The following is a 23387-nucleotide window of genomic DNA, read 5'->3' as shown; positions in this document are numbered from 1 at the left end:
TTTCTGTTTCCTATCAAGTGTCTGTCATTGGACCTACGATCCTAACTATGAGGTTATGTTAGGTCTGAGCTGCATGGGAGGATGTGAATGTATTAGCATTATGATCCACATTCCTGATGTTAGTGATGAGCCATATTAGGTGTTCCTCTCCTGTTGTCAGGATTACCTGGACCTGGCGGCATCCACGCCAGCCGACGCCCTGCTGTACGACGACGCCCTCTCCGAAGAGGACACACCCCTAGTGGATTGTAATAACGCCCCTCTCCCACGAACCATTCCCTCCACATGGATTGAAAACAAGCTTTATGGTAGAATTTCCCATGCATTTACTCGATTTTAGAGACAGGATACACAAACTCTTTTTTTTGACATGTTGTGATTGGCTTCCTGTAGACCGTGTGTGACTGTGATCTAGGCATGCTTCCTGAAAAAGTCTCCCATTTCTTAGAAAATGAGAGTCAGTGGAAAAAGATCATCTTGTGTCTGATGATTACTATTTGGACCTGCTTCTGATGTACATGAAACCTGACCGAAGTAATGACACATCTGTAAATAGTAAACATTTCTATAATAACATTCCCTTATATGGCATATTGTAATCCACATTCATATCCACATATGTATATGATCATTAGGACACTCATACATTTTGGATGACATAAACATTCAGAACACATTCCAACATTCCACATTGTCTGTATTAATTTGGAAAATAGTATTCAAAAACAGTTTGACATTTGAAACAGGTCCTTGCTGAATCAATCATTATCTATTTAGTTTGGATTCCAAACTGTTTTAAGTTATCTGAATTGTTTGTGTGTATATAGGCTACCTATTAAGCATATAGATTGTTTCTACAATGTTGAATAGAGAAACAGTAAGGCTTTTGAAATAAACTTGTGGCTAACATAGATAAACAATACTTTCTAAAAGTATTTCATAACAAATTCCCAAACAAATCCCACTGATCCTAGGCACTTCCAGTTGATAGTTCATAAAAGTATTTAGCAATAAGATGGCTGCCAGTGACATAGTTACCATGACTAACTTGGTGTCCATGTATCCTGTTACAGTGATGCAATTATTGTATCTGCTTTATATTGAGAAAACAATTATCAATGGTGCATGAGCCAAGGAAAACATTTAGAGATCATGACATACATTATCAATAATGTACCAATAATTGTTGTGTTCTTTTTCTTTGAAATCATATTGAATCAATCCAGTACATTTTCTCAGTTAAACTGTACAGGAACTATGGACATCATTATTGTCTGTGAAGTGATTTCTTCGTAGAATTCTAAATTGATAGCCTTATCATGTTCTTATGTCATAGTCAAACATCAGTCTATAATTCACTTCTGTCAAAAATGTAAAGGGGAAAAAAATGAGTTTCTTTTTGAGAGCCTTACTGTCTGCATTCTACTTTTTCTTTACTCAGTGCAGAAAAATGATATGTTCTCATTTTTAGGCATGTCATACCCGAACTGGCCTGAGAAGAGCCCGGTACTGCTCAACAGACTTGATGCCACTAACCCAGTCTTTACAAGATATGCCAATGATAGTGTTTATGCAAACTGGATGGCTTTGCCTTCACCCGCAAAAATTGTGGACAACCTTGATAGTTAAAAGCAAAAACTATTGTAGAAAATAAAGATTCCTAATTGGGTAGATGTGTATATTTATATAAAAACTGTACATATACAATCTAAAGTTGGTTCCCTTTTATTTCTGTTGCACGAGTATTCCAAGTTAAAACTGGGCGATTTAAAAACCATGCTTCAAGCAACTCTTTGGTATGTTAATCATTACCTCAAGGTCATGTTGGTCAAGTATCATTGCATGACCGTATACCAGGTTGTATGTCAATGTTAATGTCTTTCAAGTGCCTGTGCCGCTTCTACGATAGCCTCTAATTAGTAGTATGCGACTGTGAAGATCTTGTTTCCAGCCAATGAATTAAAGGGGAGTTCTGTACCATCACCTGTCCTATATCGTAGACCTGTGAGGTTAAGGTGGACAAAGAGTGGACACTGAGTTCATCCAGAAAAGCTGCAAAGTTTCTACTTGATAGAATCATGTTCTTTGAAATGTAAAAGCTGCTTTTGTCCTTCCCCTTTAACGTTTCCAAGTATACCTGCCAAAGAAAAATAAGAGAACCACGTTTAGTTGAAGACGTTCTTTCTTTGACACCAAAAGTATCAAAAGTGAGTGCTACTGTGTCGTTAGGACGTGAGACTATAAAATATAAAATGTGGGAATGTCAAAACTGCAGCTTGCCATTTGATTCCTCGTAATGGCAATCTTTGTGCAACAGTTATCTATGATTTTGAAAACAAATGAATGTTATGAATTGTTATGTTGTTATTACATGATTATGTTGCAATCAATAAAAAGTTCAAATATGTGCAGTCTATTTATATTTGACAGCCTCCCCTTCTCTCATCAGCTGTAATAATGGCTTTAGAAGCTTCTGATAGGCTAATTGACATCATTTGAGTCAATTGGAGGTGTACCTGTGGATGTATTTCAAGGCCTACTTTCAAACTCAGTGCCTCTTTGCTTGACATCATGGGAAAATCAAAAGAAATCAGCCACAAGCCTCCCACAATAAGTTGGGTGAATTTTGGCCCATTTCTCCTGGTGTAACTGAGTCAGGTTTGTATGCTTCCTTTACTCGCACACACTTTTTTCAGTTCTGCCCACAAGTTTTCTATAGGATTGAGGTCAGGGCTTTGTGATGACATTCATTTTGTTGTCCTCAAGCCATTTTGCCACAACTTTGGAAGCATGCTTGGGGTCATTGTCCAGTTGGAAGACCCATTTGTGACCAAGCTTTAACTTCCTGACTGATGTCTTGAGACACTGCTTCAATATATCCACATAATTTTCCTGCCTCATGATGCCATCTATTTTGTGAAGTGCACCAGTCCCTCCTGCAGCAAAGCACCCCCACAACATGATTATGTCACCCCCGTGCTTCACGGTTGGGATGGTGTTCTTCGGCTTGCAAGCCTCTCGCTTTTTCCTCCAAACATAACGATGGTCATTATGGCCAAACAGTTCTATTTTTGTTTCATCAGACCAGAGAAAATGTTTCCAAAAATAACAATCTTTGTCCCCATGTGCAGTTGCAAACCGTAGTCTGGCTTTTTTTATGGTGGCTTTGGAGCAGTGGGTTCTTCCTTGCTGAGCGGCATTTCAGGTTATGTCAATACAGAACTTGTTTAACTGTGGATATAGATAATTTTGTACCCGTTTCCTCCAGCATCTTCATAAGGTCCTTTGCTGTTGTTCTGGGATTGATTTGCACTTTTCGCACCAAAGTACATTCATCTCTAGGAGACAGAACGCGTTTCCTTCCTGAGTGGTGTGACAGCTGCGTAGTCCCATGGTGTTTATACTTGCGTACTATTGTTTGTACAGATGAACGTGGTAACTTCATGCATTTGGAAATTGCTCCCAAGGATGAACCAGACTTGTGGAGGTCTACAATTTTGAGGTCTTTGCTGATTTCTTTTGATTTTCCCATAATATCAAGCAAAGAGGCACTGAGTTTAGGCCTTGAAATACATCCACTTCAATTGACTCAAATGATGTCAATTAGCCTATCAGAAGCTTCTAAAGCCATGACATTTTCTGGAATTTTCCAACCTGTTTAAAGGCACAGTCAACTTAGTATATTGAAACTTCTGACCCACTGGAATTGTGATACAGTGACATATAAATAAAAATAATCTGTCTGTAAACAATTGTTGGAAAAATGACTTGTGTCATCCAAAATTTCCAAAACTATAGTTTGTTAACAAGAAATGTGTGTAGTGGTTGAAAAATGAGTTTTAATGACTCCATCCTAAGTGTATGTAAACTTACAACTTCAACTGTACATAAAGGCATCATGTACCACTGCCAACTGAGTGAAAAATACTTTTCCTTATTTATTCTTAATAAGTTATCACTCAAATCAAAGTTTGTCAATGTCTTTTCAGATGTTAAAAGCGGCCTGGATGGGAAATAAGGCACCATTTTATTTGTATTTATCCTTTATTTAACTAGGCAAGCCAGTTTAAGAACAGATTATTATTTACAATGGCCTAGGAACAGTGGGTTTGTTCAGGGTACTGGCCCAACGCTCTAACCACAAGGCTACCTGCCACCCCTTTAGTTAAGAACAAACTCTTATTTACAATGACGGCTACAATGACGGCCTAGGAACAGTGGGCGAACTGCCTTGTTCAGGGGCAGAACAAAAGATTTGTACCTTGTCCGCACGGCGATTCAATCTAGCAACCTTTCGGTTACTAGTCCAACTCTCTAACCACTAGGCTACCTGCAGCCCCTTTAAATGCACTTGCATTTATTATACTTTTAATTAACTTTAATAATTGATTGATTAACTTGAGTTGTCTTTTATTAATTGCTGGCTGTGTCATACGGCTTTCACTTGTTTAAAATTTCATTTAGTTTTTTATGAAGATTTCGCCTATTGCTATCTGCAAATGTATGAACTTTTATTTTGAAGTAGCTACAGAAACGCCTTGGCCGCCCGGAAGTATAGTTTTTTTCGATCAGTCCACTTTCCTCTGTGGCGTTGTTTAGCATCCCTTTTGATGTTACTGCGTTTTATTCCTTGAAAGGAGGTCTGACTATATGAGTAAGTATTTGCTAAAAATATGATTTACTGTTCGACGCAAATATTTGTTGATATATAGCTAGCTAACTAGCTAAACAACACTACCAGCTCCAATCAAGCCGTTGTTTACACGTATCTAGGTGTTAGCTAGCTTCCCAGCTAGCCAACTCTGGTTCCCTTTGTAGTTTGGTTGTTATCTATCTAGCCACAAGCTCATATAGGCTCGGCTAACGTTGTAGTGTAGCTTTTTAGCTAGCTATTTTCCTAGAGGTGCAGTTACATAAGCATACATTGCATTAACGTTCTACTGGCAGCAGGATCGCGGAATTTTATTTCAAAATAATAGGCCCACTACAAAGACATCCTACACTTTGGGAAGGTAGATCTTTTTTGTCACTCCGGTGTGGTACAACTGTTTTTCATAGCATTGCAACCACCACTGGATAATTTGACGTACTTTTAATATTAATAAAAATATTTATTTAAAGTTTACACCAATACTGATGTGTTGAAAGCTATTGTGTAGTAGGCTATATGTCAAGAAATACACTTTTAATCAAATACAAATATATTGTAATGAAACAGGCAGGGAGCAGGTCTCGAACCCTTGTCCTTCGAGCCCGAGGTCCGGCGCGCTATCGACTGTGCCGCAAATCGATGTCCGCGCTTATAAACCTAGGGTCGTTACAATATGTAATTGGAATTACTCAATAGTCTACAAAATTGAAATTGGTATATTGTGCAGGACAACTGGTTTAATACAGAGTTCTGGTGGCTCCTTACTCCACCCACTCCATTCACTGTATAATAAATACATATTGGCTTATAGTGAAAAAACTATTATTTGTGCCGATGTAAATGTGGGTTGGGAGTACTCAGTAGGGTCTGTAGAGTTATATGATGTCATTTCACGGGGCACTGAATTATACGGAGTGCTGCTACAGCAGAACAGATAGAACAATGAGACCGATATTTCCCCGGATGTATAAAGGTGAAGCGTCGGGTTTCCACTCACTACCAACTATAGTAGTGAGAGGAAGCCCAGTGGCCGGCAGTGGGGAAAGATGGAACCAGATGGATTATGGCCAACATTATACTAATTTTCTCATCAATTAAACATTTGATCTCAAAGTTCTCTTTTCCCAAAACTAGACTATGTTACGAACAGAGTGGACAATGTTTTGTAGACTTTACTCTTTGCCAAAGTAAAAAAAAAATAGCATTGTTCAGAAGGAGCGCAAAGGCGAATTGAGTTATTGCACAAGCGCACTTCACAGAGTAGGCATTCCCTAACGGAAATATGCAAATGTATGTTCGAACGGGCCAGTAGAATCTCGCTAGCTCGTGCTTGGCTCTGCCCACATCATTCCTTGTTCTGTCCACTATGACTCACTTGTTCCCATTGGAAAAGACAGGCTGTGGTCTATCTTGAGTTAGTTATCGAAATCTTTGGTTGCAGTGTAGCCATGTTCCTAACTCGGGGACCAGCATAGACCTGTTTGATCTATGCCCCAACCTGAATAACAATTCTGATCATTAGCATGTTCTATTTGAATGTTAATTGCTTTGGTAGTTCCTGTCACGCCAAACGTGATTCCTCACCATCATTGGGTGTGGTGAGACCTTCTCCAAGTGAATTACTTCATATCACAATCTGTTTGGATTTATTCCATGAATCTAAATCTTACACAGTTCACAGATAGGGTCTTTCAGGAGGTGTGTTTTGGTCTAAAAAGAGCCTAAAATGTCCACTTTCATCTTCTCAAAAATTGAGATAGAAATGTAAAAAGCATGTCAAACATCCTTCCTCTCGATGAAATTTCTATGTGAAAATTACCAGAACAATGTGAGATACTAAAAATATTTGAGTTTAAATGTATTTGGCTAAGGTGTATGTAAACTTCTGACTTCAACTGTAGCCGCAAAACATGGTTAAAACTATAACTTTGATATCATGGATGGTTAGTCATTGCATCCATAAGCTCTGTCTATGAATTTGAGTGGTACATTTCTCCAGCACCATCCCTCAGCTTTTTACTGAAACAAGTGTTTCTACTTATGATTGTTGCTTAAAATAAGACAGGATTTCTAATAAGACAAAGGCAAAGTAATAGTAACTTGTATTTTCTCACGAATGACAATTGAGAGACATGGGCTGTATGATCCATGAGTTTAGGCATTTCTTAGTGAGCACATATTTTATGAGGAGGCAAAAAACAACACAGATTCCTATGACTTTCAATCCAGAACCTAAGCCCTAGGGGCAAACTATTTATTTGTCAGGCCAAGCAATTGTCCTGGTGCAATTTTTGGCACATGTTAAGGCTGGCCTTGGGCTGATTTAAATGTATAAAGCCAAGATGCAGCCGGCTCATCAGCATTAGGTTAATCTAGGTTGTTAAGAGGTATGCCAGTCCATCATTGTTTTCATTGTGTCTTTGAAGCAGTTGGCTTCTCAACTAATCACCTACTTATAATCAGTACTTGGCACCTCAGTTAGGCCATGGCAAGTGTGCATGGAAGTCGGTAGCATGGAATGGCATTTTATTACACCGGTCAGTGAATAGGGTAAGCTAAAAGAGTACTCCCAACACCACATTTACATCAGCGCAAATAATATATATTTTTTTATTTGTATTTTTATATAAGCCAATATATAGTTCAAACACAGTGATTTGCTTTGTCTATCAAATGGGTGTAGTAAAAGGCCAGCAACACTCCATATTATTCACTGCCCCATGAAATTACACCTTATATAGATTGTACAAACCCTACTGAGTACCCAACCCCTCTTTTACATCGGCACAAATAATAGATTTTTCACTATAAGCCAATATGTATTTAATATACAGTGATTTGTGTTGTGGCCTATGGAATGAGTCTAGTAAAAGGTCAGCAATACTCTGTATCATTTAGTGCCCTCATGAAATGACACTATAAAGTATTCACACCCCTTCACTTTTTCCACATTTTGTTGTTATAAAATTGTATTAATTGTAATTTTCTGTCAGCGATCTACACAAAATACTCTGTAATGTCAACGTGGAAAAATTCTAACACTTGTGAAACAAAATCATGAAAAATAAAACACTAATATATCTTAGATAGGTATTCAACCCAGAGTCAATACATGTTAGAATCAACTTTGGCAGCGATTACAGTTTTTAGTCTTTCTGGGTAAGTCTCTTAAGAGCTTTCCACACCTGGATTGTGCAACATTTTTCCATTCCTTTCAAAATTCTTCAAGCTGGTTGTTGATCATTGCTAGACAACCATTTTCAGGTCTTGCCATATATTTTCAAGCAGATTTAAGACAAAACTGTAACTCGGCCACACAACATTCACACGGTGTCTTCTTGGTAAACAACTCCAGTGTAGATTTGGCCTTGTGTTTTAGGTTATCGTCCTGCTGAAAGGTGAATTAATCTCCGTGTCTAGTGGAAAGCAGACTGAACCAGGTTTGCCTCAAATATTTTGCCTGTGCTTAACCCCATCCTCTTTCTTTTTTATCCTGAAAAACTCCCCAGTCCTTATTAACGATTACAATTGGGCTCCCAAGTGGCGCAGCGGTCTAAGGCACTGCATCTCGGTGCTAGAGGCGTCACTACAGACTAGAGGTCGACCAATCATGATTTTTCAACGCCGATACCGATTATTGGAGGACCAAAAAAGCCGATACCGATTAATCGGTCCCCCAAAAAATTATTTGTAATAATGACAATTACAACAATACTGAATGAACACTTATTTTAACTTAATATAATACATCAATAAAATCAATTTAGCCTCAAGTAAATAATGAAACATGTTCAATTTGGTTTAAATAATGCAAAAACAGTGTTGGAGAAGAAAGTAAAAGTGCAATATGTGCTATGTAAGAAAGCTAACGTTTCAGTTCCTTGCTCAGAACATGAGAACATATGAAAGCTGGTGGTTCCTTTTAACATGAGTCTTCAATATTCCCAGGTAAGAAGTTTTAGGTTGTAGTTATTATAGGAATTATAGGACTATTTCCCTCTATACCATTTGTATTTCATTAACCTTTGACTATTGGATGTTCTTATAGGCACTTTAGTATTGCCAGTGTACAGTATAGCTTCCGTCCCTCTCCTTGCTCCTCCCTGGGCTCGAACCAGGAACAATGACAACAGCCACCCTCGAAGTAGTGTTACCCATGCAGAGCAAGGGGAACAACCACTCCAAGGCTCAGAGCGAGTGACGTTTGAAATGCTATTAGCGAGTGCTAACTAGCTAGCCATTTCACTTCGGTTACACCAGCCTCTTCTCGGGAGTCAATGGGCTTGAAGTCATAAACAGCGCAATGCTTGACGCACAACGAAGAGCTGCTGGCAAAATGCAAAGAAAGTGCTGTTTGAATGAATGTTTACGCGCCTGCTTCTGCCTACCACCGCTCAGTCAGATACTTAGATACTTGTATGCTCAGTCAGATTATATGCAATGCAGGACACGCTAGATAATATCTAGTAATATCAACAACCATGTGTAGTTAACTAGTGATTATGATTGTTTTTTATAAGATACATTTAATGCTAGCTTGCAACTTACCTTGGCTTACTGCATTCGCGTGACAGGCGTAATCTTTGTGGAGTGCAACGAGAGAGAGGCAGGTCGTTATTGCGTTGGACTAGTTAACTGTAAGTTTGCAAGATTGGATCCCCCAAGCTGACAAGGTGAAAATCTGTCATTCTGCCCCTGAACAAGGCCGTTCCTAGGCCGTCATTGAAAATAAGAATGTGTTCTTAACGGACTTACCTAGTTAAATAAAAATTAAATAAAGGTGTAAAAAAAAAAACTTGGCAAATCGGCGCCCAAAAATACAGATTTCCAATTGTTATGAAAACTTGAAATCGTCCCTAATTAATCGGTCGACCTCTACTACAGACACCCTGGTTCGAATCCAGGCTGTATCACAACTGGCCGTGATTGGGAGTCCCATAGGGCAGTGCACAATTGGCCCAGTGTCGTCCGGGTATGGCCTGTGTAGGCCGTCATTGTAAATAAGAATTTGTTCTTAACTGACTTGCCTAGTTAAATAAAAAAATAAATAGCAGTCTGTATTTTTAGATAGTTGTCTTAAATAGACATGTAAAAAAAAAATAGATGCATTTGCTAAATAGCACAAGAGAAATCGTCATTGTTTAAAATGTAATATCTTTTGAATTAGTTTTCCACCTTGCAAGGTTTTGAAATGCAGGCTTTTATTTTGAAGTTTACCACAGGAAAGTGACGTCATCGTTAGTCCTGCTAGCAGAATAGTAGTAGACATTGCTGCTTTGTATGACAGCCCTGAGATCGAGTCTTAAATAAAAATCACATTGAGGGAAAGTGGTTCAGAGGACAGTCTATTCTAGTTACCTCGTATAACCTAGTAAAATATCATGAAATTAAAGTTCCTCTTGAAATCATACCTAGGTCAACATTGCATTTATTTCACCAGCATTTCTTTTCTTGCATGATTTGTTGTCAGCATATTGATTACTGATTTGCATTTTCTTTTAAAGGTTCTAAATACACACTGATGGAAGGAATGAAAATGGATACCACTCACAATGTAACTCCCCATCAAACAAGACACACAAGGTGTTCCTGACTTTATCTGAATGATGTGACATGAATGAACAAAATAGCTTTTTATAGCTGCACTCGAACAAACATCCAACTTGAGTTGCTAATATAACTTGTTAATTAAAGGGAACTTTTGAACAATCCTAGAATATGCATTGGGCCTAATTCTGTACATCTTAAAGTAGATTTCCCTGACGTTGAAGGGGAATGCAGACTTGTCACCCATAGACTGCATGCGAGTGTGATGCCCAGGCGAAGCTTGCCGCTGCAGGGCCGGATGCGCTGGATGCTCCTGGGGCTCTTCCTGTTGCTGGTCCTCCTCCTCTTTGCTTACCTGCTGGAGTGCACTCCCCCAGCTGATGTTAGCCTGGTCCTGCCTGGTCTGGGAGCGGAGTCCCATGGAAAGGAGTACTACCAGGCACTGCTGCAAGAGCAGGAGGAGCGGTACCTCAGCCGCTCCGCCAGCCTCAAGCGGCAGATCGCCCAACTCAAGCAGGAGCTCCAGGAGATGAGTGAGAAACTCAAGGTCCTGCAGGACAGAAAGGAAGGTCCCGGGGTCCAGGGGCTTGTTGAAACCAAGGACCAGGAGCCTGGGGATCTTCTCGAATTCCTCCACTCCCAGATCGACAAAGCCGAGGTGAACACGGGAGCACGACTGCCCAGCGAGTACGCCCTGGTCCCCTTCGAGAGCTTCACCTCTAGTAAGGTGTATCAGCTGGAGATGGGGCTGACCAGGCACCCAGAGGAGAAGCCTGTGCGGAAGGACCGCAGGGATGAGCTGGTGGAGGTCATTGAGGCAGCCCTGGACGTCATAAACAACCCAGATGAGGAGGATGGCCAGGAGGATGATGTGCCCATGCAGAGGCAGACCTACACCGAGAGCCACTTTACTGAGGGTAAGAGCGCTATACTGGGGTAATGTATAACAGTGGTTCTCAACCTGATCCTCGGGGCCCCCCCAGCCACTCCACATATTATTTATTCCACTACCAGCAAGGCTGATTTAATTATGGATCTGATGATAGAATGACTAATTAAATCAGATGTGCTAGTGCTGCCACATACACTGAGTGTACAAAACATTAGGAACACCTGCTCTTTCAATGATAGACTGACCAGGTGAATCCAGGTGACAAAAAATGTAAGTGCATTTGAACAAGGTATGGTAGTAGGTGCCAGGCACACCAGTTTGAGTGTCAAGAACTTCAACGCTGCTGGGATTTTCAAGCTCAACTGTTTCCCGTTTGTATCAAGAATGATCCACCAACCAAAGGACATCCAACCAACTTCACACAGTGAAGGGAAGCATTGGAGTCAACATGGGCCAGCCTCCCCATGGAACGCTTTTGACACCTTGTAGTGTCCATGCCCCCAACAAATTGAGGCTGTTCTGAGGGCAAAGGGGGATGCAACTCAAAATTAGGAAGGTGTTCCTAGTGTTTTGTATACTCGGTGTATGTGGAGTGGCTGAGGGCCAGCATGGGAACCCCTGATGCAGATTACTATCTGCTTGTTTCATGCAAGCAAAAATGTAATCTAGCCTGTAAAGTTGAACAATATTTGTTCCCTATGTTTGACAAAACTGATGTTTCCCCTTTATGTGGGCAGGGCTGTACAGAACAGAACGGGACAAGGGCACACTCTACGAGCTCTTCTTTGCAAAAGAGGACTCCGACAACTTCCGCCATGTCACTCTTTTCCGTCCTTTTGGTCCTTTAATGAAAGTCAGAAGCACGTCTGTAGAAACAAATGGAGTCATCATTAATATCATTGTGCCGTTGGCAGGCAGAACAGAGGCATTCTCACAGTTCCTACATAACTTCAGGTTAGTGGTGGTGAGTCACGTGAAAAGGGCAATATGCAGCCTATGCCTAGTATTTGTGAAGATTGTGGTAACAGTTTTTTTTGTTTGCAGGGAAGTGTGCATAGAACACGATAGGCGAGTGCATCTTACAGTGGTCTACTTTGGACAAGAGGGCTTACAAGAGGTGACGTCTTACTTGGAAAAAATGTCCAGGTTTGTTGTCTTTTAATATGAAAGAAAGGATTTATGTGATTTTACTGCTGTACATTTCTCACTTGTCCATATGTTATGTTATTTTCTAGTCAAGACATCAAAGGAAGGAATCTACCCAATGTTTTGAGTTGCTTGGTTGAGTGTGACTGACTGATGTTACCCCTGGCTCTATAGAAAAGGGAGTTTCGGGCTCAAACAACACCTCTATTTAAATGGTATTGTTGGTTTTTAGGGAGGCAAGCTTTTCCAACTACACACTTATCCCAGTGGACGAGGAGTTTTCCAGAGGCAGGGGTCTGGACATCGGTGCCCATACCTGGAAGAAGGGTGACGTATTGATGTTCTTCTGTGATGTGGATATCTACTTCACACTGGACTATCTCAACACCTGCCGTCTTCACACCGCTCCAAGTAGGTGCCTTCTACCAAAACATTAGCCTACACATCCATGTTTCCTAATTTCTAATTATGAGTACTTAATGCAGGTGTTGTGACTTTTTTCTAAACATGTACTATATGCATTTTGGATGTAATTTATACCAAAATATACTATATGTAAAACCCATCCCTTTTTTTTCCTTTTCTTGTAGACAAGAGAGTCTTTTATCCGGTGGTTTTCAGTTTGTATAATCCTGCCATAGTCTATGGAAATCTGGAGCTGGCTCCCCCCATTGAAAGTCAACTTGTAAGTACCTGAAAAAATAGTGTATGTATGTACAGTTGAAGTCGGAAGTTTACATACACTTTAGCCAAATACATTTAAACTCAGTTTTTCTCAATTCCTGACATTTAATCTGAGTGGTCAGTTAGGATCACCACTTTATTTTAAAAATGTTATATGTCAGCATAATAGAAGAGTGATTTATTTCAGCTTTTATTTCTTTCATCACATTCCCAGTGGGTCAGAAGTTTACATACTCAATTAGTATTTGGTAGCATTGCCTTTAAATTGTTTCACTTGGGTCAAATGTGTCGGGTAGCCTTCCACAAGCCTCCCACAATAAATTGGGTGAATTTTGTCCCATTCCTCCTGTCAGAGCTGATGTAATTGAGTGAGGTTTGTAGGCCTCCTTGCTCACACATGCTTTTTCAGTTCTCCCCACAAATGTTCTATAGGATTGAGGTCAGGGCTTTGTGATGGCCTCTCCAATACCTTGACTATGTTGTCCTTAAGCCACATAATTTCCCTTCCTCATGGAGCCATCTATTTTGTGAAATGCACCAGTCCCTCCTCCAGCAAAGCACCCCCACAACATGATGCTGCCACCCCCGTGCTTCACAGTTGGGATGATGTTCTTCAGCCTCCCCCTTTTTGCTCCAAACATAACGATGGTCATTATGGCCAAACAGTTCTATTTTTGTTTCATCAGACCAGAGGACATTTCTCCAAAAAGTACGATCTTTGTCCCCATGTGCAGTTCCAAACCGTAGTCTGGCTTTTTTATGACCGTTTTGGAGCAGCGGCATCTTCCTTGCTGAGCGGCCTTTCAGGTTATGTCGATATACAGTGCCTTGCGAAAGTATTCGGCCCCCTTGAACTTTGCGACCATTTGCCACATTTCAGGCTTCAAACATAAAGATATAAAACTGTATTTTTTTGTGAAGAATCAACAACAAGTGGGACACAATCATGAAGTGGAACGACATTTATTGGATATTTCAAACTTTTTTAACAAATCAAAAACTGAAAAATTGGGCGTGCAAAATTATTCAGCCCCTTTACTTTCAGTGCAGCAAACTCTCTCCAGAAGTTCAGTGAGGATCTCTGAATGATCCAATGTTGACCTAAATGACTAATGATGATAAATACAATCCACCTGTGTGTAATCAAGTCTCCGTATAAATGCACCTGCACTGTGATAGTCTCAGAGGTCCGTTAAAAGCGCAGAGAGCATCATGAAGAACAAGGAACACACCAGGCAGGTCCAAGATACTGTTGTGAAGAAGTTTAAAGCCGGATTTGGATACAAAAAGATTTCCCAAGCTTTAAACATCCCAAGGAGCACTGTGCAAGCGATAATATTGAAATGGAAGGAGTATCAGACCACTGCAAATCTACCAAGACCTGGCCGTCCCTCTAAACTTTCAGCTCATACAAGGAGAAGACTGATCAGAGATGCAGCCAAGAGGCCCATGATCACTCTGGATGAACTGCAGAGATATACAGCTGAGGTGGGAGACTCTGTTCATAGGACAACAATCAGTCGTATATTGCACAAATCTGGCCTTTATGGAAGAGTGGCAAGAAGAAAGCCATTTCTTAAAGATATCCATAAAAAGTGTTGTTTAAAGTTTGCCACAAGCCACCTGGGAGACACACCAAACATGTGGAAGAAGGTGCTCTGGTCAGATGAAACCAAAATTGAACTTTTTGGCAACAATGCAAAACGTTATGTTTGGCGTAAAAGCAACACAGCTGAACACACCATCCCCACTGTCAAACATGGTGGTGGCAGCATCATGGTTTGGGCCTGCTTTTCTTCAGCAGGGACAGGGAAGATGGTTAAAATTGATGGGAAGATGGATGGAGCCAAATACAGGACCATTCTGGATGAAAACCTGATGGAGTCTGCAAAAGACCTGAGACTGGGACGGAGATTTGTCTTCCAACAAGACAATGATCCAAAACATAAAGCAAAATCTACAATGGAATGGTTAAAAAATAAACATATCCAGGTGTTAGAATGGCCAAGTCAAAGTCCAGACCTGAATCCAATTGAGAATCTGTGGAAAGAACTGAAAACTGCTGTTCACAAATGCTCTCCATCCAACCTCACTGAGCTCGAGCTGTTTTGCAAGGAGGAATGGGAAAACATTTCAGTCTCTCGATGTGCAAAACTGATAGAGACATACCCCAAGCGACTTACAGCTGTAATCGCAGCAAAAGGTGGCGCTACAAAGTATTAACTTAAGGGGGCTGAATAATTTTGCACGCCCAATTTTTCAGTTTTTGATTTGTTAAAAAAGTTTGAAATATTCAATAAATGTCGTTCCACTTCATGATTGTGTCCCACTTGTTGTTGATTCTTCACAAAAAAATACAGTTTTATATCTTTATGTTTGAAGCCTGAAATGTGGCAAAAGGTCGCAAAGTTCAAGGGGGCCGAATACTTTCGGAAGGCACTGTAGGACTAGTTTTACTGTGGATATAGATACTTTTGTACCTGTTTCGTCCAGCATTTTAACAAGGTCCTTTGCTGTTCTGGGATTGATTTTCAATTTTCGCACCAAAGTACATTCATCTCTAGGAGACGCGTCTCCTTTCTGAGTGGTATGACAGCTGCGTGGTCCCATGGTGTTTATAATGGCACACTATTGTTTGTACAGACGAACGTGGTACCCTCAGGCGTTTGGAAATTGCTTCCAGCAGAGCGGGAAAAAATCCCTGTGGCTAGATGTGCCAAGCTTATAGAGACAGACCCCAAGAGATTTGCAGCTGTAATTGCTGCAAAAGGTGGCTCTGCAAAGTATTGGCTTTTGGAATAGCGTTCATGAAATAGCATTCATTTCTCAGAACAAGAATAGACTTTCAGAAGAAAGTCTTTGTTTATAACCATTTTGAGCTGTAATCAAAAGCACAAATGCTTACGCTCCACATACTCAACTAGTCTAAAAGACAGTTTTATTGCTTCTTTTTAATCAGTGCAACAGTTTTCAGCTGTGCTAACATAATTGCAAAAGGGTTTTCTAATGATCGATTAGCCTTTTAAAATTATAAACTTGGATTAGCTAACACAACGTGCCATTGGAACACAGGAGTGATAGTTGCTGATAATGAGCCTCTGTACGCCTATGTAGATATTCCATAACAAATCAGCTTTTTCCAGCTACAAAAGTAATTTACAACATTAGCAACATCTACACTGTATTTCTGATCAATTTTATGTTATTTAAATGGACAGAAAATGTGCTTTTCTTTCAAAACAAGGACATTTGTAAGTGGCCCCAAACTTACACACACACAATACCAGTCAAAAGTTTGGACACCTACATATTTTCATTATTTTCTACATTATAGAATAATAGTGAAGACATCAAAACTATTAAATAACACATATGGAATCATGTAGTAACCAAAAAAGTGTTACTCATAAAATATGTTTTGATTTGTTTACAGTGAGGGAAAAAGTATTTGATCCCCTGCTGATTTTGTATGTTTGCCCACTGACAAAGAAATGATCAGTCTATAATTTTAATGGTAGGTTTATTTGAACAGTGAGAGACAGAATAACAAAGAAATCCAGAAAAGCACATGTCAAAAATGTTATATATTGATTTGCATTTTAATGAGGGAAATAAGTATTTTATTTTATTTAAAAAAAAAAATTTTTTACCTTTATTTAACCAGGTAGGCAAGTTGAGAACAAGTTCTCATTTACAATTGCGACCTGACCTGACACCCTCTCAATCAGAAATATTTCTGTCTCCCAGGTGTCTTTTATACAGTTAACGAGCTGAGATTAGGAGCACACTCTTAAAGGGAGTGCTCCTAATCTCAGTTTGCTTCTGTGGACAGGTGTCTTTTATACAATCAATCAGATTCCAAACTCTCCACCATGATGTCAGGGACAAGATTGTAGACCTACACAAGGCTGGAATGGGCTACAAGACCATCGCCAAGCAGCTTGGTGAGAAGGTGACAACAGTTGGTGCGATTATTCACAAATGGAAGAAATGCAAAAGAACTGTCAATCTCCCTCGGCCTGGGGCTCCATGCAAGATCTCACCTCGTGGTGTTGCTATGATCATGAGAACAGTGAGGAATCAGCCCAGAACTACACGGGAGGATCTTGTCAATGATCTCAAGGCAGCTGGGACCATAGTCACCAAGAAAACAATTGGTAACACACTACGCTGTGAAGGACGGAAATCCTGCAGCGCCCGCAAGGTCCCCCTGCTCAAGAAAGCACATTAACATGCCCTTCTGAAGTTTGCCAATGAACATCTGAATGATTCAGAGGACAACTGGGTGAAAGTGTTGTGGTCGGATGAGACCAAAATGGAGCTCTTTGGCATCAACTCAACTCGTCGTGTTTGGAGGAGGAGGAATGCTGCCTATTACCCCAAGAACACCATCCCCACCGTCAAACATGGAGGTGGAAACATTATGCTTTGGGGGTGTTTTTGGGGGTGGGACAGGACAACTTAGCAGCATCAAAGGGACGATGGACGGGGCCATGTACCATCAAATCTTGGGTGAGAACCTCCTTTCCTCAGCCAAGGCATTGAAAATGGGTCGTGGATCGCTATTCCAGCATGACAATGACCCCAAACACACAGCCAAGGCAACAAAGTGGCTCAAGAAGAAGCACATTAAGGTCCTGGAGTGGCTTAGCCAGTCTCCAGACCTTAATCCCATAGAAAATCTGTGGAGGGAGTTGAAGGTTCGAGTTGCCAAACGTCAGTCTCGAAACCTTAATGACTTGGAGAAGATCTGCAAAGAGGAGCGGGACAAAATCCCTCCTGAGATGTGTGCAAACCTGGTGGCCAACTACAAGAAACCTCTGTGATTGCCAACAAGGGTTTTGCCACCAAGTACTAAGTCATGTTTTACAGAGGGGTCAAATACACTGCTCAAAAAAATAAAGGGAACACTAAAATAACACATCCTAGATCTGAATGAATGAAATATTCTTATTAAATACTTTTTTCTTTACATAGTTGAATGTGCTGACAACAAAATCACACACAAATGATCAATGGAAATAAAATGTATCAACCCATGGAGGTCTGGATTTGGAGTCACACTCAAAATTAAAGTGGAAAACCACACTACAGGCTGATCCAACTTTGATGTAATGTCCTTAAAACAAGTCAAAATGAGGCTCAGTAGTGTGTGTGGCCTCCACGTGCCTGTATGACCTCCCTACAACGCCTGGGCATGCTCCTGATGAGGTGGCGGATGGTCTCCTGAGGGATCTCGTCCTAGACCTGGACTAAAGCATCCGCCAACTCCTGGACAGTCTGTGGTGCAACGTGGCGTTGGTGGATGGAGCGAGACATGATGTCCCAGATGTGCTCAATTGGATTCAGGTCTGGGGAACGGGCGGGCCAGTCCATAGCATCAATGCCTTCCTCTTGCAGGAACTGCTGACACACTCCAGCCACATGAGGTCTAGCATTGTCTTGCATTAGGAGGAACCCAGGGCCAACCGCACCAGCATATGGTCTCACAAGGGGTCTGAGGATCTCATCTCGGTACCTAATGGCAGTCAGGCTACATCTGGCGAGCACATGGAGGGCTGTGCGGCCCCCCCAAAGAAATGCCACCCCACACCATGACTGACCCACCGCCAAACCGGTCATGCTGGAGGATGTTGCAGGCAGCAGAACGTTCTCCACGGCGTCTCCAGACTCTGTCACATGTGCTCAGTGTGAACCTGCTTTCATCTGTGAAGAGCACAGGACGCCAGTGGCGAATTTGCCAATCTTGAGTGTTCTCTGGCAAATGCCAAACGTCCTGCACGGTGTTGGGCTGTAAGCACAACCCCCACCTGGGGACGTCGGGCCTTCATACCACCCTCATAGAGTCTGTTTCTGACCGTTTGAGCAGACATATGCACATTTTGTGGCCTGCTGGAGGTCATTTTGCAGGGCTCTGGCAGTGCTCCTCCTTGCACAAAGGCGGAGGTAGCGGTCCTTCTGCTGGTTTGTTGCCCTCCTACGGCCTCCTCCACGTCTTCTGATGTACTGGCCTGTCTCCTGGTAGCACCTCCATGCTCTGGACACTACGCTGACAGATACAGCAAACCTTCTTGCCACAGCTCGCATTGATGTGCCATCCTGGATGAGCTGCACTACCTGAGCCACTTGTGTGGGTTGTAGACTCCGTCTCATGCTACCACTAGAGTGAAAGCACCGCCAGCATTCAAAAGTGACCAAAACATCAGCCAGGAAGCATAGGAACTGAGAAGGGGTCTGTGGTCACCACCTGCAAAACCACTCCTTTAGCTAATTGCCTATAATTTCAACCTGTTGTCTATTCCATTTGCACAACAGCATGTGAAATTTATTGTCAATCAGTGTTGCTTCCTAAGTGGACAGTTTGATTTCACAGAAGTGTGATTGACTTGGAGTTACATTGTGTTGTTTAAGTGTTCCCTTTATTTTTTTGAGCAGTGTACTTATTTCCCTCATTAAAATGCAAATCAATTTATAACATTTTTGACGTGTTTTTCTGGATTGTTTTGTTGTTATTCTGTCTCTCACTGTTCAAATAAACCTACCATTAAAATTATAGACTGATCATTTCTTTGTCAGTGGGCAAACGTACAAAATCAGCAGGGGATCAAATACTCCCCCCCCCCCCTCACTGTATCCTCAAAGCAGCCACACTTTGCATTGATGACAGCTTTTCACACAGTTTGCATTCTCTCAACCAGATTCATGAGGTAGTCACATGGAATGTTTTTCAATTAACAGGTGTACCTTGTTAAAAGTTTGTATCTGGAATGTATTTCCTTAATGCGTTTGAGCCAATCATTTGTTTTGTTACAAGGTAGTGGTGGTTTACAGAAGTAGCCCTATTTGGTAAAAGACCAAGTCCATATTATGGCAAGAACAGCTCAAATAAGCAAAGAGAAACAACAGTCCATAATTACTTTAAGACATGAAGGTCAGTCAATATGGAAAATTTCAAGAACTTTGAAAGGTTCTTCAAGTGCAGTTACAAAAACCATCCAGCGCTATGATGAAACTGGCTTTCATGAGGACCGCCACAGGAAAGGAAGACCCAGAGTTACCTCTGCAGTAGAGGATAAGTTCATTAGAGTTACCAGCCTCAGAAATCTGAAATGAACTGCACCTCAGATTGCAGCCCAAATAAATGCTTCACGGAGTTCAAGTAACAGACACATCTCAACATCAACTGTTCACAGGAGACTGTGTGTATCAAGCCTTCATGGTCGAACTGCTGCAAAGAAAGCACTACTAAAGGATACCAATAAGAAGAAGATACTTGCTTGGGCCAAGAAACACAACCAATGGACATTAGACCGGTGGATATCTGTCCTTTGGTGTGATGTGTCCAATTTTTGATTTTTGGTTCCAACCACCGTGTCTTTGTGAGACACAGAATAGGTGAATGGATGGTCTCTGCATGTGTAGTTCCCAACGTGAAGCATGGAGGAGGTGGTGTGATGGTGCTTTGCTGGTGACACTGTCTGGGATTTATTTAGAATTCAATGCACACTTAACCAACATGACTACCACAGCATTTTGCAGCGATACGCCATCCCATCTGATTTGCGCTTAGTGGGACTAGCATTTGTGTTTCAACAGGACTATGACCCAAAACACACCTCCAAGCTGTGTAAGGGCTATTTGACCAAGAAGGAGAGTGATGGAGTGCTGCATCAGATGACCTGGCCTCCACAATCACCCGACTTCAACCCAATTGAGATGGATTTGGATGAGTTGGACCACAGAGTGAAGGAAAAGCAGCCAACAAGTGTTCAGCATATGTGGGAGCTCCTTTAAGACTGTTGGAAAAGCATTCCAGGTGACTACCTCATGAAGCTGGTTGAGAGAATGCCAAGAGTATGCAAAGCTGTCATTTGTTTAACACTTTTAGTTACTACATGATATTTCATAGTTTTTGTCTTCACTAGTATTCAATAATGTAGAAAATTTAACAAATAAAGAAACTCTGGAATGAGTAGGTGTGTGCAAACCTTTGACTGGTACTGTCTATATATTTTTTTTATTTAATTGTTACTTAATGTTGACATTAGTCAACTCGCCAATGACAAGTGTACTTTCCGTATAGATTCACAAGAAAGATGCTGGATTCTGGAGAGATTTTGGCTTTGGAATGACATGTCAGTACCGCTCGGACTTCCTCAATATAGGTAAGCAGTGTTGACTGATAAGTATTATGTGTGCTTGCTACATATTTTTACTGTGACAATTTATATTTTACCCCTCAATTGTATTTTCTAGGAGGTTTTGACCTGGAAGTGAAAGGTTGGGGTGTGGAAGATGTCCACTTGTACAGGAAGTACCTGCGGAGCGACCTGATTGTGACGCGTACGCCGGTATCTGGCCTCTTCCACCTGTGGCACGAGAAGCAGTGTGCAGACGAGCTGACTCCAGAACAGTATCGCATGTGCATCCAGTCCAAAGCCATGAACGAGGCTTCTCATTCCCACCTGGGCATGCTGGTGTTCCGCGAGGAGATCGAGAATCACCTCCGCAAGCAGGCCTACAAGACCCAGAGCAATACTGAAAATTGAATGGCTTTTCGTTAGGCGGCCATCTTGGGTACTCTAAATCAGAACTCCTCGCATTTTTTATTTTTAAATATAAATACAAGAACTGCGGTACACGTCGTTACTAACATGATTAAAACCAGTTTACACAATCTTGTTACATTTCACAGCTCAGCTAAAGACACCTATGAATGTACAAAAATGGATGTTAGTAAATGTGAAGTGTCAACTTAAACATTTCAAGAGACTGAGAATGGCACTACCTGTGTCAACACAAAAAGGCTAATGGAACATCTTTGAAGCTGGGGAAACTTGCATAACCTATCATTAGCAAGTCAAGGCAATGTTCTTGCCTGTGAGGTCAAGCAATCAATGGACAAGTGTTGTTTTTTTTAAATCGCTACTATAACCTGTTCTCTCTATAGCCATATTGTTTAATTTGTGTAAAAATGTCAAGCTTGGTTTAACGTTGTACAGTGACTAAAAAAAGGGACCTTTTTATGTTAGAATATGATTTGTTCAAAGGAACCATCAGTCAGAGGCAGTGCTCATCAGCATCGAAGAAGGTTTATCCTATCAGTGTTTATTTGGAAATGTACCAAAATCTACAGATCGGACTGGATTGAAGAAGCAATTGAAACAAAGCTTTGCAAAAAAAGCATGCAGCACATTCATAATTTGCACAAGTGTCATTCTTCTGACATTTCTTGATTTATTCTCTGAGGATGATTCACAGTATTATTTCATTGAATTGAGCCTTGCAGCCAATCAATGCCAGTTAAATCTTGAATGGAATAATGTATAAATAATTATTTTTTGCAGCCAGGGATGTCATACTTGTCTGAATATGTGCCTATTAACTGGAGATGAGGATATTAAAGATACTTTTATATATATAGTGTATGTGGACACCCCTTCAAATTAGTGGATTTGGCTATTTCAGCCACACCCATTGCTGACAGGTGTATAAAATCGAGCACACCGCCATGCAATCTCCATAGACAAACATTGGCAGTAGAATGGCCTTAAAGAAGAGCTCAGTGACTTTCAAAGTGGCACCGTCATAGGATGCCACCTTTCCAGAGAGTCGGTTCGTCAAATTTCTACCCTGCTAGAGCTGCCCCGGTCAACTGTAAGTGATGTTATTGTGAAGTGGCAATGTCTAGGATCAACAACGTCTCAGCCGCAAAGTGGTAGGCCACACAAACTCACAGAACGGGACCGCCGAGTGCTGAAGCATGTAAAAAAAGAAATCCACTCTACCGAGTTCCAAACTGCCTTTGGAAGCAACATCAGCACAAGAACTGTTCGTCGGGAGCTTTATGAAATGGGTTTCCATGGCCGAGCAGCCATACACAAGCCTAAGATCACCGTTCGCAATGCCAAGCGTCGGCTGGCGTGGTGTAAAGCTTGCCACCATTGGACTCTGGAGTAGACAAATCTGGGTTTAGTGGATGCAAGGAGAACGCTACCTGCACCGTTCATGGAGGAGGAATAGAGGTCTGGTGCTGTATTTCATTGGTTTCTTTAGACGATTCTGTGCTTCCAACTTTGTAGCAACAGTTTGGGGAAGGCCCTTTCCTGTTTTAGCATGACAATGCCACCAGGCACAAGGCCTCACTAATGCTCGTGGCTGAATGGAAGAAAGTCTCCGCAGCAATGTTCCAACATCTAATGGAAATCCTTGCCAGAAGAGTGGTGGCTGTTATAGCAGCGAAGGGTGGACCAACTCCATATTAATGTCCATGACTTTGGAATGAGATGTTTGACAAGCAGGTGTCCACATACTTTTGGTAATGTAGAATACTAAATATTCCTCCTGAGGCTATTGATACAGTTATAAGACTGAATGTTTGCAGCCATTCATATTGTTATCATTGCCATACTTGTATGTTTTGAAATGGTCTAATCTTTATTAATAAAAAGAAAAACATGAACTACC

General features: G+C 41.1%; 2 protein-coding genes across 7 annotated transcripts in view; both read left to right on the top strand.

Annotated features, from left to right (window-relative positions):
• The window catches only part of LOC110502270 (proto-oncogene tyrosine-protein kinase receptor Ret), a 29305-nt gene extending 26897 nt beyond the window's left edge, over nucleotides 1-2408 (top strand). Inside the window, exons 19-20 of the mRNA XM_021580176.3 lie at nucleotides 161-308; nucleotides 1472-2408. Coding sequence (XP_021435851.1) covers nucleotides 161-308; nucleotides 1472-1629 — 306 coding nt within the window. The 3' untranslated portion in view covers nucleotides 1630-2408. The remainder of the gene's footprint in view (nucleotides 1-160; nucleotides 309-1471) is intronic.
• Nucleotides 2409-4518: 2110 nt separating this feature from the next.
• Nucleotides 4519-23387, top strand: LOC110502269 (chondroitin sulfate N-acetylgalactosaminyltransferase 2). 6 transcript variants are annotated; one of them, XR_016490897.1, is made up of 10 exons: nucleotides 4528-4654; nucleotides 10156-10234; nucleotides 10405-11115; nucleotides 11828-12044; nucleotides 12135-12236; nucleotides 12469-12647; nucleotides 12827-12921; nucleotides 20517-20736; nucleotides 21004-21085; nucleotides 21177-23387. XR_016490897.1 is itself a non-coding variant. In XM_021580175.3 (9 exons), the coding sequence occupies exons 3-9, from the start codon at nucleotides 10464-10466 to the stop codon at nucleotides 21467-21469; spliced, it is 1620 nt and encodes a 539-aa protein (XP_021435850.1). In that variant the 5' UTR covers nucleotides 4528-4654; nucleotides 10156-10234; nucleotides 10405-10463; the 3' UTR covers nucleotides 21470-23387. The 6 variants fall into 6 exon arrangements, 3 of the variants coding, with proteins under 3 accessions (XP_090072723.1, XP_021435850.1, XP_021435849.1); XR_016490898.1 differs by having other exon boundaries at nucleotides 4537-4654; nucleotides 10402-11115; XR_016490896.1 differs by having other exon boundaries at nucleotides 4519-4654; nucleotides 10156-11115.

Source organism: Oncorhynchus mykiss, chromosome 23, assembly GCF_057628025.1.
Source record: "Oncorhynchus mykiss isolate SJ-2025 chromosome 23, ASM5762802v1, whole genome shotgun sequence".
Taxonomy (NCBI): domain Eukaryota; kingdom Metazoa; phylum Chordata; class Actinopteri; order Salmoniformes; family Salmonidae; genus Oncorhynchus; species Oncorhynchus mykiss.
The sequence above is the reverse complement of the archived record's forward strand: the minus strand, read 5'-3'. Positions and strand labels throughout refer to the sequence as shown.

Excerpts from the sequence above, each read along its gene's own strand:
- LOC110502269 (XM_090216597.1), top strand. The coding sequence starts at position 10,464 with ATGCCCAGGCGAAGCTTGCCGCTGCAGGGCCGGATGCGCTGGATGCTC. Across the intron at positions 11,116-11,827 it reads CGAGAGCCACTTTACTGAGG|GGCTGTACAGAACAGAACGG; the intron begins GTAAGAGCGCTA and ends TTATGTGGGCAG. Across the intron at positions 12,237-12,468 it reads TACTTGGAAAAAATGTCCAG|GGAGGCAAGCTTTTCCAACT; the intron begins GTTTGTTGTCTT and ends GTTGGTTTTTAG.